The 11,677-nt window shown below is 48.8% G+C and overlaps 1 protein-coding gene and 1 long non-coding RNA gene across 2 annotated transcripts; both read right to left on the bottom strand.

Annotated features, from left to right (window-relative positions):
• Nucleotides 1-6,555: 6,555 nt before the first annotated feature.
• Nucleotides 6,556-7,126, bottom strand: LOC129401948 (uncharacterized). Its single transcript, XR_008628461.1, has 2 exons — nucleotides 7,076-7,126; nucleotides 6,556-6,930 (listed from the first exon to the last, which is right to left on the bottom strand). It is a non-coding gene; the product is annotated as an uncharacterized LOC129401948 (long non-coding RNA).
• Nucleotides 7,127-7,513: 387 nt separating this feature from the next.
• On the bottom strand, nucleotides 7,514-9,847 carry LOC129401656 (patr class I histocompatibility antigen, B-2 alpha chain-like). The gene is made up of 6 exons (XM_055124388.1): nucleotides 9,780-9,847; nucleotides 9,228-9,494; nucleotides 8,774-9,052; nucleotides 7,952-8,227; nucleotides 7,703-7,834; nucleotides 7,514-7,557 (listed from the first exon to the last, which is right to left on the bottom strand). The coding sequence occupies exons 1-6, from the start codon at nucleotides 9,844-9,846 to the stop codon at nucleotides 7,514-7,516; spliced, it is 1,065 nt and encodes a 354-aa protein (XP_054980363.1). The 5' UTR covers nucleotide 9,847.
• Between the last annotated feature and the right edge of the window lie 1,830 nt (nucleotides 9,848-11,677).

Below are 11,677 nucleotides of genomic sequence, written 5' to 3'. Positions count from 1 at the left end.
CCAACCCCCCCAGTATATCTGCCACCCCCTCCCACCTCCCCAATCCCCACCCTTGTACGTGATAAGTTTCACTTCATTTACGCTTATCTTGATTACATTCCATGTTTCAACACACAACTCACTACCGATGCTGGGGTTTCCCCCAAAAAAGAAAAAGACAGTCCTATTGCTAAGGAGGCAATTGATAGTTCTCCATTGCTAAGAATATAGAGATATTAAGTCCCGCTGTTTGTTACATAACTTTTCTTTTTCCCCCTTGCCCCGTGCCACCGAGTTCACGCCTGTTTAGTAATCACCACGCTGTCTGACAAAGGGAAAAAAAACCGAAAAGGATGGTTATTTCCCGTGATCAGCCGGCGTGGGGCTCTGGCTTAGTTGATAGTCTAGTAGAGTGTCTGCACGCAGTTTCTGGAACCAAAACTCTTGCGCTGGTATCGGCTCCGGCTCGAGATTCCACCAGCGTCCCGCTGTTCCATGTACATAACTTTTCCCCTTATATCCCATTCCCACGCCACCAGGTCTGTTTGCTTAATGGACATCACACTATGTTTGACACCACGCCGCGTTTCTTCCCGAGATAGGATATTTCTTCTCAGCCGGCTTGGGGATATAGCTTAGTTCAGTCTAGAGAGATGGCTACCACTTTGATTGCCTTCAATATTTCAACAAAAGACTTACTATTCTTGTTAGGATCTCCCACAAAAGTCCGACCCATTAAGAAGGAACCATTACATATTGCTGATACTAAGATGACATTAGGTCACGCGGCCGCAACGGCGGCCGCTCGGTTTTGGGTTTCTGTATAAAGACCAGGGAAAATTCTGCCTGAAATTCTATCACTACAATCTTTTACCCTTTTATGGAGCTCATAAGATGGGAAAACCTAGAGAAATATCGGGCCCCCCCGCACTGGCGGAAGTGGGAAAGCTCCCTTGTCCTCCTCAGTCATACTGGGGTTGCGGGCGCGGCGAAGTGGGGAAGCCCACGTGGCTGCACTCTCTTTAAGTGTCCGATGTGGGCGGAGACCGGTACTTCCCCGCCCTCGATCTCCCGCCAGCCGCGCCGCGCATTTGGGTGCGTCTCTCCATTTTGTGCTCAGAGAAGTGGGGTGGAGGCCGTGCTGTGCTCAGAAGTTGAAGGAGAGAGAGAGAGGAAAAAAAAAAAAGAGAGAAACGCCGGGCCCCCGCACGGGGGACCTGGCGGAAACGCTCAAATCACATACTGCAGGTTGCTGGCGGGCTACTGGTGTCCGAAGCAGCTCCGTCTTCTTCCTCCGTCATACTCGGGCTGCGGGCGCGGCGAAGTGTAATAGATCTTGAGGTCAGGGAAGTTGATGCCTCCCATCTTCTTTTTCTCAAGGATTGCTTTAGCTATTCATGGGGGGTTGTTGATCCATATGAATTTCAGGAGTGTTTGATCCATTTCTTTGAAGAATTTCATGGGTATCCTTATAGGAATCGCATTGAATCTGTACAATGCTTTGGGGAGTATTGCCATTTTGACAATATTAATTCTCCCAATCCATGAGCAGGGGATATGTTTTCATTTACTTATGTCCTCTTTCATTATTTTGTGAAGTAGCATTTTGTAGTTTTCTTTGTACAGGTCCTTTACCTCCTTAGTTAAGCTGATTCTGAGGTACTTGATTGCCAGAGGCATGTTTACGAACGGGATTGCTTTTATCATGTCACTTTCTTGTCTCTCATTATTGTGTGTAGGAAAGCCATGGGCTTTTGGGTATTGGTTTTATAGCATGTGACTTTACTATACAAGTCTATTGTTTCTAGGAGCTTCTTGGTAGAGGCTTTAGGGTTCTCTAAATATAGTATCATATCATCTGCAAATACTAAAGCCTTGATTTCTTCTTTTCCTATCTCTATGCCCTTAATATCTTTTTCTTGCCTAACTGCTATTGCAAGTTCTTCCAGTACTAGACTGAATAGAAGTGGTAGATAGTTTTGAATACCTTGAGGAAAGTTCCTTCAATCCCCATTTAAATGAGCGTTTTCATCATAAATGGGTGCTGGATCTTGTCAAATGCTTTCTCTGCAGCTTTTGATATGATCATATGGTTGTTACCTTTTCTTTTGTTGATATGATGGATTATGTTGATTGATTTCCGAATGTTAAACCATCCTTGCATCCCCCGGATGAATCCCACTTGGTCGTGGTTTATGATCTTTTTGATGAGCTGTTGGATTCTATTTGCTAATATTTTGTTGAGGATCTTCCCATCCATGTTCATCAGGGATATCAGTCTGTATTTTTCTTTTTTTATGGTCTCTCTGTTTGCTATTGGTATTAGGGAGATATGTGCCTCATAGAAACTGTTTGGGAGAACTTCTGTTTCTTCAATTTCCTGGCTAAGCTTGAGAAAAACTGGCAATTGGTTCTCTTTAAATGTTTGGAAGAATACACTAGTGAATCCATCTGGACCTGGGCATATGTTTTTGGGAAGACTTTTGATTACAGTTTCAATTTCCTTGATAGTAATAGGTCTCTTCAAGTATTCCAAATCATCTTGGTTCAGCCTTGGGAAATTATAGGAATCCAGGAATTTATCCATTTCTTCTAGGTTCTGCTGTTTCATGGCATACAGACTTTCAAAGTAGTCTCTGATGATCCTTTGAATTTCGTTGGTGTCTATTGTGATGTCCCCCTTTTCATTTCTGATTATGTTTATTAGGGTTCTCTATCTTTCTTTCTTTGTGAGTCTTGCTCCTGGTTTATCAATCTTGTTTATTTTCTCAAAGAACCAGTCCTTAGGGGCCGGAGTGATAGCACAGCGGGTAGGGCGTTTGCCTTACATGCGGCCGTCCCGGGTTCGATCCCTGGCATCCATATGGTCCCCCAAGCACCACCAGGAATAATTCCTGAGTGCAAAGCCAGGAGTAACCCCTGAGCATCGCTGGGTGTGACCCAAAAAGCAAAAAAAAAAAAAAAGAACCAGTCCTTGGTTTCATTAATCTCTAGGATTGTTTTTTGGGTTTCCATTTCTGCTCTAAGTTTCATTATTTCTTTCCTTCTGCCTGATTTGGGCTCCTTTTGTTGGTCCTTTTCTAAGATCTTTAGCTGTGAAGTTATCTATAAGGGCCCTTTCTTTCTTCCTGAGAAATGCTTGCAGAGCTATAAATTTTCCCCTGCACATGGCTTTAGCTGCATCCCAAGGTTCTGGGTGTTCGTGTCTTCATTTTCATTTGTTTTCAGGTATCTTTTGATTTCTTCCTTGATTTTCTCTCTGATCCACTCATTATTCAACATTGAGTTGTTTAATTTCCAGGTGCATGATTTGGTTCTCACAGTCTGTGTGTGATTAACTTCTATCTTCAGTGCATTGTGGTCTGAGGAGGCAGTTGATACAATTTCTATCTTCCTGATTCTTTCAAGGTATGTTTTGTGACCCAGAAAGTGACCTATTTTGTAAAATGTTCTGTGTGCACTGGAAAGGAATGTGTATTTGTTTTGGGGGGATGTAAAGCCCTGTACACATCTATTGACCCTCTCTCTTCTATTTTTTCCTTCAAAGCCAGTGTTTCCTTGCTGAGTTTTAATCTTGTTGATCTATCTAGAGGTGATAACTGTTGGGCCTGGACTGAGCCATCAGCATGAGCCTATGTAAACTGCACCTCACAAACGCAGGAACATAGGGCCCATGAAAATGGGTGAGATTTCTCATGTGTCCTGACTGGCTTGGATGAAGCAAAACATCTTTTCCTTTAAGCTGCCTTCAGTAAATACTTTGTTTATTGAAATAGTTAGTTTTCCTTTCTCACAGAAACCTGGCTTGTCTTTGACATCCAGATTTCAGGTGCTAGCCCAGCCTGGTCTTTGACATGCATATTCCAGGTGCTAGCCCAGCCTAGTCTTTGGGATGTAGATTCCAGAATCTTGCACAGCTTGTCTTTGGGATGCAAACCCAGATGCTTTTAGTCCAGGAAAGGTTTTGGTTACAGTTTTGGTTCTGTATCTCTTTCCAGAACCCTAAATCCACTGATTTGCAGACACAAGGAAACAATACATGCCTTGCTACCTCAATGTTCTTTCTTTAACTTCTTTTGATGGACTTAATTACTAAAATACCAGAAATCCAAAACCTTATATGCTCTTCTTCTCAGCAATGGAAAACATATTATCAAATGATACCTTTTCAGCAGGTCTGATTGTTGGGGGAAAATCCAAATATTAATAGCGAGTTTTCTGTTGAAATATTGAATGTAATCGAAGTAAAGAGAATTAAAGTGAAAATCATCAGCCACACAGGCGGGGGTTGGGGTGGGATGGGAGGTATACTGGTGTTCTTGGTGATGGAACATGTGCACTGGTGAAGGGATTAGTGTTTGATCACTGTATGACTGAGACTTAAACCTGAAAGCCTTGTAACTTTTCTCATGATGATTCAATAAAAAAAAAAGACTTGACTAGAACACAATTTTTATGTTTAGCCCAATTAAATCATTCTTTAGTATTTTATTAGCCATTCTTGATAGTAAAGATGCTATTATTAATTTTTATAATACATTGAACAAATTTTTATTGAATGAAGAGAAATTTTTTTTTTTTGCTTTTTGGGTCACACCCGGTGATGCACAGGGGTTATTCCTGGCTCTGCACTCAGGCATTACCCCTGGTGGTGCTCAGGGGACCATATGGGATGCTGGGAATCGAACCTGGGTTGGCCGCGTGCAAGGCAACCTGCTGTGCTATCACTCCAGCCCCCAAATTTATTTTTAATTAAAAAATTTATTTTATTTTATTTTTATAAAGTAGTACAAGTAAAAATATTTATTACATTTAATATTGGAACACCAATCCTACCACCATAACACCTTCCTACCACCATATTTCAGATGTTTCCATACGGCCCCGAACCCCTGCCTCAAAGTAGAATCGAAATAATACATTTTGTATTATTTGTTATGAATAAACTGCTGAAAATGATCCAAGAAACTTTCCTTAGAGGAACATGTGTTTACATTATTGTATTTCACTGAGTGGCCATTAAGTAAGCACTTCCCTAATATTTATATATGGATATATATATGTATATATCATCATCATCATCCCATCGATCGTCGAATTTCTCGAGTGGTCTCAGTAATGTCTCCATTCGTCCTAGCCCTGAGATTTTAGAAGTCTCTCTCGTCCTTCCCAACTATATCGCATTGGAGGCTCTTTCAGGGTCAGGTGAATGAGACCCATCATGTTATTGGTTTGGGCATATGAATACACCATGGGGAGTTTGTGAGACTCTCCCATGAGGGCAGGAAACTCTCGGTAGCTTGCCAGGTTCTTCCAGAGGGAGAAGTAGGCTATAAGATGTCACATGGCCGCTTTGCAGCCATGTGCTTGCAGGAGCTTGGTTTTATAGTCTCTGGATGTTGGCCGATGGTGGGGTTACAGGGAGCCAGTGGCAGTACCTGGGTGTGACCACCTAGCTACTAGAAAATGGGAAATCTGGGCAGAAGAGGCCCAGTCCTGATCTGAGCAGGCTTGGAGGTCTCAGCCCCGGGTTCCACACACCTGGGTTCCTCTGCCAGTACCTTCATGCGTGAGGCTCGTGTGAACGTGTGGAGAGGGACCTTGAGCATGGCTGTGGCTAGGCTCCGGAGCTCTGCTCGGAGCCGGGAGGGATGCTGAAGCCAATCCCCTCCAAGGGGCCACGGGGAAGACAGCCAGGCACTCGGGCAAGAGACTCTCTGCATTGCTCTCTTCTGGGAGTTTGGTTTAACTCTCTGGATGTTGACCGTTGGTGGGATTACACTGTGCCGGGGGCAGTTCCTGGGTGTGACCACCTAGCTACTGGAAAATGGGAAATCTGGGCAGAAGAGGCCCAGTCCAGTCCATATGTATATATATATATATATATATATATATATATATATATATATATATATATATATATACATATATATATACATATATATATATATCTGTAAAAATATATGTCCCTCTAAGTTTGGTTGCCTTCTACTTTAAACCCCACTAATATGCTACTCTTGGAATATTAGTGGTGTGAGGTAACACATGTTGGGTGGTTACAAATGCAGCCTCCATGTCCAGGAGAAAGTTTACTCATGGGTGAGGCTCTACCCAAGAGAAACACGTGCAGTTTGAGGCAATTGACACTAGTGTGTACAGTCAAGTTAAAATTTACAATAAGATATATTGTTCTCATGTGTTGGGGTTTGTTGTGGGTCACACAATCTCTGGGATATAGAATGTAGAAATATTTTAAATAGAGTAACACACTGGGATTTCAGGAAAAAACACAGGGGTTAGATGGACCTTGAGCAGTACAGGGGGAGGCTCTTACCTTGCATGTGGCCAACCTGGATCTGATCCCCATATGGCTCCCTGGGCCTGCCGGGAGTGACCCGTGAGTGCAGAACCAGGATTGGGCCCCCCTCCCTCAAAGCAACAAAGGAGTTAGAGGTTCATCAAAGCCCACAATGACTGAGACAGAGACAGACTGGGCACACCTCTGTCCCCTCCCTTTCCCTCACAGCCTCTCTGGTCACAGGTGGGACAGACTCAAATCAAAACAGAAAACACATGGAAGGTCTCAAGATTTTAATTTTTTTCTTCTCAAATTTCAGGGATTTCCTTTATTAACCCTCAACCCCACAAAACAGGAATTAGAAAAATGCAAACCAGATGCTGATTTCAGTAAGGGAGAAACATTATTCAGGAAAACAAGAAGCTAACACAGATGGAGACGGCTGAGTCCTGTCTCTGCTGGCACAGCCCAGAGCATCAGGGGAGAGAACGCAGGTCAGTGTGGAGGGCCCGGTGGGCAGGGGTGGGCCAGTCTCCCCCATCACAGAGTGTGACAGGACAGACACACTCAGGTCCCAGGGCAGAAGGAGAATCAGCAGTTCTTGAGTCACAACTTTGGGTTGAGAGGAAACCCAGCGGGGCAGCTGCCTCACACTGTGAGAGAAAAGAATGAAGAGACCCAGGTGAGTGACAGAAGTGGTGACATCCTGAGCAAGCTTCCAACATCCCGCTCAAAGAACCCCCAAACCCAGTCCTGTCCCCTCTGCCCAGTCCTGCCCACTCCAGTCTCAAGTCTCACCTCTAGGTTTTGTGAGAGACTCATCCTAGCCCTGGGAACTGTCGCTGTCTGGGGAGGAACAAACAGGCCAAGGTCAGAGCCCCAGCGGGTGGGACTAGAGGAGGAACTAGGGGTGAGGGAGCTCCCATGGGCTCCGGTCTCTGTCTCCAAAATTCCAGGGACCCAGCCCTGCCCACACTTACTTGCAGCCTGAGTGTACTGTCCTCCTTTCTCACCTGCGGGAAGGAAACAGTCCAGGGAAGGTTGGGGAGAGCACTGGGTCCTGAGCCCACAGAGCAGGTCTCTAGGCCTGGACCCCAGGGAAACCTCAGAACTCTGAAGACTGACACCAGGACCAGGAAACACGCTGGAAGAAGTCGTTCCTGGACTGAGCAGCCTGTCCTGGCGGTCTGTGCTCACAGGGACAGTCCCTGTGACCTGGGACCCTGGGAACCAGGTTCATCCCCAGCTTATGGGGGTGAAAGTGTCTTTCTTGAGCAAACCTGAGAGCGGCACACACAGGGGAGTCTGAGCGACAGCACAGGGGCGGGTGGTGCTCTTGCAAATGAGGCAGGAGAGCTCATATGGGTGAGACCCCCAAAGTGGGACAAGACTCAAGATGTGCCGGGTTGGACAGATTCCCCCAACCCGCCCCCATCTTACCTGAGCGCTTCCTCCTGCTGATCACAGCTGCCACCACAGTTCCAGTGACCACAGCCCCGAGGACAGCCAGGCCGACAATGATGCCCACAGTGAGGATGGTGGGCTGAGAAGGGGGCTCTGGGAAGGGAGGAAGGAGAGGGTCTGACCCAGCCCCAGCCTGACCCTCAACAGTACCCCAGAGGGGCCAACCTTGACTCCCTGAGAACAGGCTCTGTGCCCTGTCCCCCTCCTCACCCCATCTCAGGGTGACAGGCTCCGGCAGCCCCTGGTGCTGCACACGGCACGTGTATATCTGCTCCTCTCCAGAAGGCACCACCACAGCCGCCCACTTCTGGAAGGTTCCATCCCCTGCAGGCCTGGTCTCCACTAGCTCTGTGTCCTGGGTCAGGTCCTCCCCATCACGCTGCCAAGTCAGGGTGATGTCAGCAGGGTAGAAGCCCAGGGCCCAGCACCTCAGGGTGACCTCCTGGTCAGAGAAGGGGTGGTGCGTGATGTGGCTTCTGGGGGCTTCTGAGGAGGAAGAATGAGAAAATTCACACTTTGGGTCACGTCCACAATTAGGTTGAACAGGATAATTGGTTTGGAATAGAAGGTAAAAATCCAGACACTAGCTTGGCTGGAGAAACTGGATAAAATCCTAATTCCTTGGAAAGTTCTAGAACAGGGTTTGGGAAGGAGGTTCGGGTCTCTCAGGAGACACTGAGTCTGTCCTGCCCTGGGTGGAGGGTGAGTGACTGAGAGAATCAGGAGTCAGAGCTGAGACCTGAGAGAGTTCACAGTTGGCTGCGGGGTCCCAGGGAAGCCATATTCGTTATTTCTGAGAAGGTCGCCCCTCCCCCCACGCTCCTACACTGAGAAACTTCAAGGTCCTGAGGACACAGGGTGGCCTGAGGGGAGGGCGGGTCTCTGTGGTACAGAACATGGAAACCAGACGGGTCTGTCCCTCTCCTGACTGAAGAAGGGGCGCTGTAGGACACTGAACCCCACTATGTCCCCCTGTGGGGAGTTGCCCCTCCACTGGGCGGTCAGGGGTCGTCAACACCCGGGACCCAGTACCTGCGCGCAGCAGCGTGTCCTTCCCGTGCTCCAGGTATCTGAGGAGACCCTGCATGCAGGTGTTCTCCAGGTAGTTCCTGCTGCGCTCAGCCTGACCCTCCTGCTCCCACTTGCGCTGGGTTCTCCAAGCCTGCGTGCCCGCCGCCGCAGTCCAGGAGCGCAGGTCCTCGTTCAGGGCGATGTAGTCGGCGCCGTCGTAGGAGAATTGATCATACCCGCGCAGGAGGCGCCCGTCGGACCCCACGTCGCAGCTGGTCATCCTCTGGTAGGTGTGAGAGTCTGACCCGCCCGCACAGATTAACCGGGAACCGAAAACGAAACCGGGGCCCGGTCCCCGCGGCACCTCCCGGTCAAGAGTCCGGGGCGGGTCCCTCAGCCTCGGGGAAGCTCGGACCCGCCTCGGGGCGACCTGGCCCGTCCACGTGTTGGCTCGTCCCTGCCCGGCCGCGCTCACCCGCCTCGCTCTGGTTGTAGTAGCCGCGCAGGATGTTCAGGGACACTCGGAAACGCTGTGCGTTATTCTTGGAGATTTGCGTCTCCCGCTCCCAGTACTCGGGTCCCTCCTGCTCCACCCACGGCGCCCGCGGCTCTTTCCTCTGACTCGCCGAGTCGCTGTCGAAGCGCACGAACTGCGTGTCGTCCACGTAGCCGACGGTGATGAAGCGGGGCTCCCCGCCGGGCCGGGACACGGCGGTGTGGAAATACCGCAGGGAGTGGGGGCCTGGGGGAGGGGAAGGGGTGACACCCGGCCCGACCCGTCCCCCGCGCGCCCCGAGGCCAGGGTGAGGGAAAGGGAGGGGGCTCGGGAGACGGGAAGGGGGGAGGGACCGAGAAGGGCGAGACTTAGGGGCGCGGGGGGAGTTGGAGGTTGGGGGGACAAGGAGGAACATTTGGGGGCGTCCGGGCAGGGAACCGGAGAAACTCCTTCTCGGGGTCCTGCACATCAGTGCCTGGCAGTCCCCACCCTTCCCCCCGCAACGAACTCCCCTCCCGACCCCGCACTCACCCGCCTGGGTCTGGGTCAGGGCCAGGGCCCCCGAGAGCAGCAGCAGGAGGGGTCGCGGCTCCCACATACTGAAGGAAGCAGGCGGGTTCTGACTCCCTAGGGATTGCCTTCAGTTTATAACCGGGAGCCGCGTGGACGCTGATTGGCTGATGTAGAAAGCGATGCCCAATGGGAGTGAGGATTGGATACGCGTCAGAAGTATCCGGGCGGAAGGCGTTGACACAGGTTGCAGAGGGAGAAGTGAAACTGGGGAGATGAGAAATCCCCAGGCCTGATCTCCCGCCCCCAATACCACCCTGGGGACACTGGGAGCCACACCTGGGACCTGGGACTTCGCCCTCTCACCTGCTCCCTCACCTAATCTTTGTTTGTCACACTGTCTCCCCGTGTCCAGGACTGAGACTGACTCATCGATTTTCCATGGTTTTCATTTCAGTATCTCGCCACAATCTTACAAGTTCGTGCGGACCCCAGAGATGCTTCTGTGCGTTCAGGTTATGCCTGTCAGTGCGAGAAATCTGAGTTAAAGCCCTTTATTGTTGGTGGCGACCATTTTTTTTTTTTTTTTTGGCTTTTGGCTTTTGGCCACACCTGGTAGCGCTCAGGAACAACTCCTGGCTCTGTGCTCAGGGATCACTCTTGGCAGATTCATGGTACTATATGTGGTGCCCTGGATCAAACCCGTGTTGGTCACATGCAAGGCAAGCACCTTACTTTCTGTAATAGCTCTCCTGCAGACTTAGAACCTGAAAATCACTTCAACTGGGATAATATCAACAACAGATTAATGTTAACAGGAAGACTTTTGGGGGAGGGCAAGGGGTCACACCCAGTGTAGCTCACTGTCTCTGTACTCAAGAATTACTCCTGGCAGCGCTCAGGGGAATGAATGGGATGCAGGCAATAGAACCTATTTCAGGCAAGGTATAAGGCAAGCACCTTACCTGTTATACCATCTCACCAGCTCCTTGAAAGTCCTTTGAAGAAAAACCATATTAGATTTTTGCCAGGGACCTGCAGGAGCTGAGCAGGACTGATTCATGGACGCCATGAGAACCAAGAAAGAGGCAGGAATGGGAGCGAAAAGCATGCAGTGAGGGGCTCACAGCCTGTGGACTGAGCTCTGACTCTTCTCCATGAATCATATTTATTACTTAGAATCCATAATCATCAGAACAACATTCTTTGTGCAAATACCAATAATTGTATTAAATATAATATATAATGTAATAAACAAGATAGACTTTTACACATCCAGGGCCTTAGTTCATGAGGAAAAGCATCTTTGTAATGGGCTTTCTCAAGGGGAGATTCTTTCAGAAGTGGAAGTAGAGATAGAGCAGATACAGAACCCTCCCCTACACCCCCCTCGCCAAGGCAATATTGAATCTCTAGTGCAAGTATTCTGGGTTGAAAGGTTCCATAAAGGTCCCATAAAGGTCCCATAAAGAACGAAGGGGTCCCACAAGAACCTCTTCTCCTTCTCCTTTATTTATCTAGTCCCCAACAATTTTTGTTTTTTCAGCAGAGAAATAGCCCAGTTCTTCGTGTAACCTTGAGAAGAACGCCAAGCTCTAAATCTTCCATGTAGACCAGTCAGGGCTGGGCTCTGGGGCCTCCTCAGAATGGGGTTGGGCAGATTCCCCGAACACCCCAGCCACCCTCCCCTGCCCAGGAGCCAAGAGTGCCCACCCACACCCAAAGTTTCAGGCATAGAAACGGCCCAGCTCCACACCTGAACCTCATCAGCTGCCAAGCCACCAAATGCTTCCAGCTTCTGGAGTGACACCACATTTCAGAGTAGTTTGAGCCACCTGACCCCAGCCCAGTAGGAAAACAGCAGATTTCATAAAAAGTTGTGTAGGATATTGCAAACCACAATGTCCAAAAGAAGAGGG

Source organism: Sorex araneus, chromosome 2, assembly GCF_027595985.1.
Source record: "Sorex araneus isolate mSorAra2 chromosome 2, mSorAra2.pri, whole genome shotgun sequence".
Classification (NCBI taxonomy): domain Eukaryota; kingdom Metazoa; phylum Chordata; class Mammalia; order Eulipotyphla; family Soricidae; genus Sorex; species Sorex araneus.
Note: the sequence above shows the minus strand (reverse complement) of the source record. Positions and strands in the feature narration are given on the sequence as shown.

Bases quoted from the DNA above. Each gene is read 5' to 3' on its own strand.
- LOC129401656 (XM_055124388.1), bottom strand. From the start codon at position 9,846: ATGTGGGAGCCGCGACCCCTCCTGCTGCTGCTCTCGGGGGCCCTGGCC. The intron at 9,495-9,779 runs GTGAGTGCGGGG...CCCCTCCCCCAG, and splicing joins CCTGACCCAGACCCAGGCGG to GCCCCCACTCCCTGCGGTAT. The intron at 7,835-7,951 runs GTGAGGAGGGGG...CTCCCTTCCCAG, and splicing joins GCCTGTCACCCTGAGATGGG to AGCCCCCTTCTCAGCCCACC.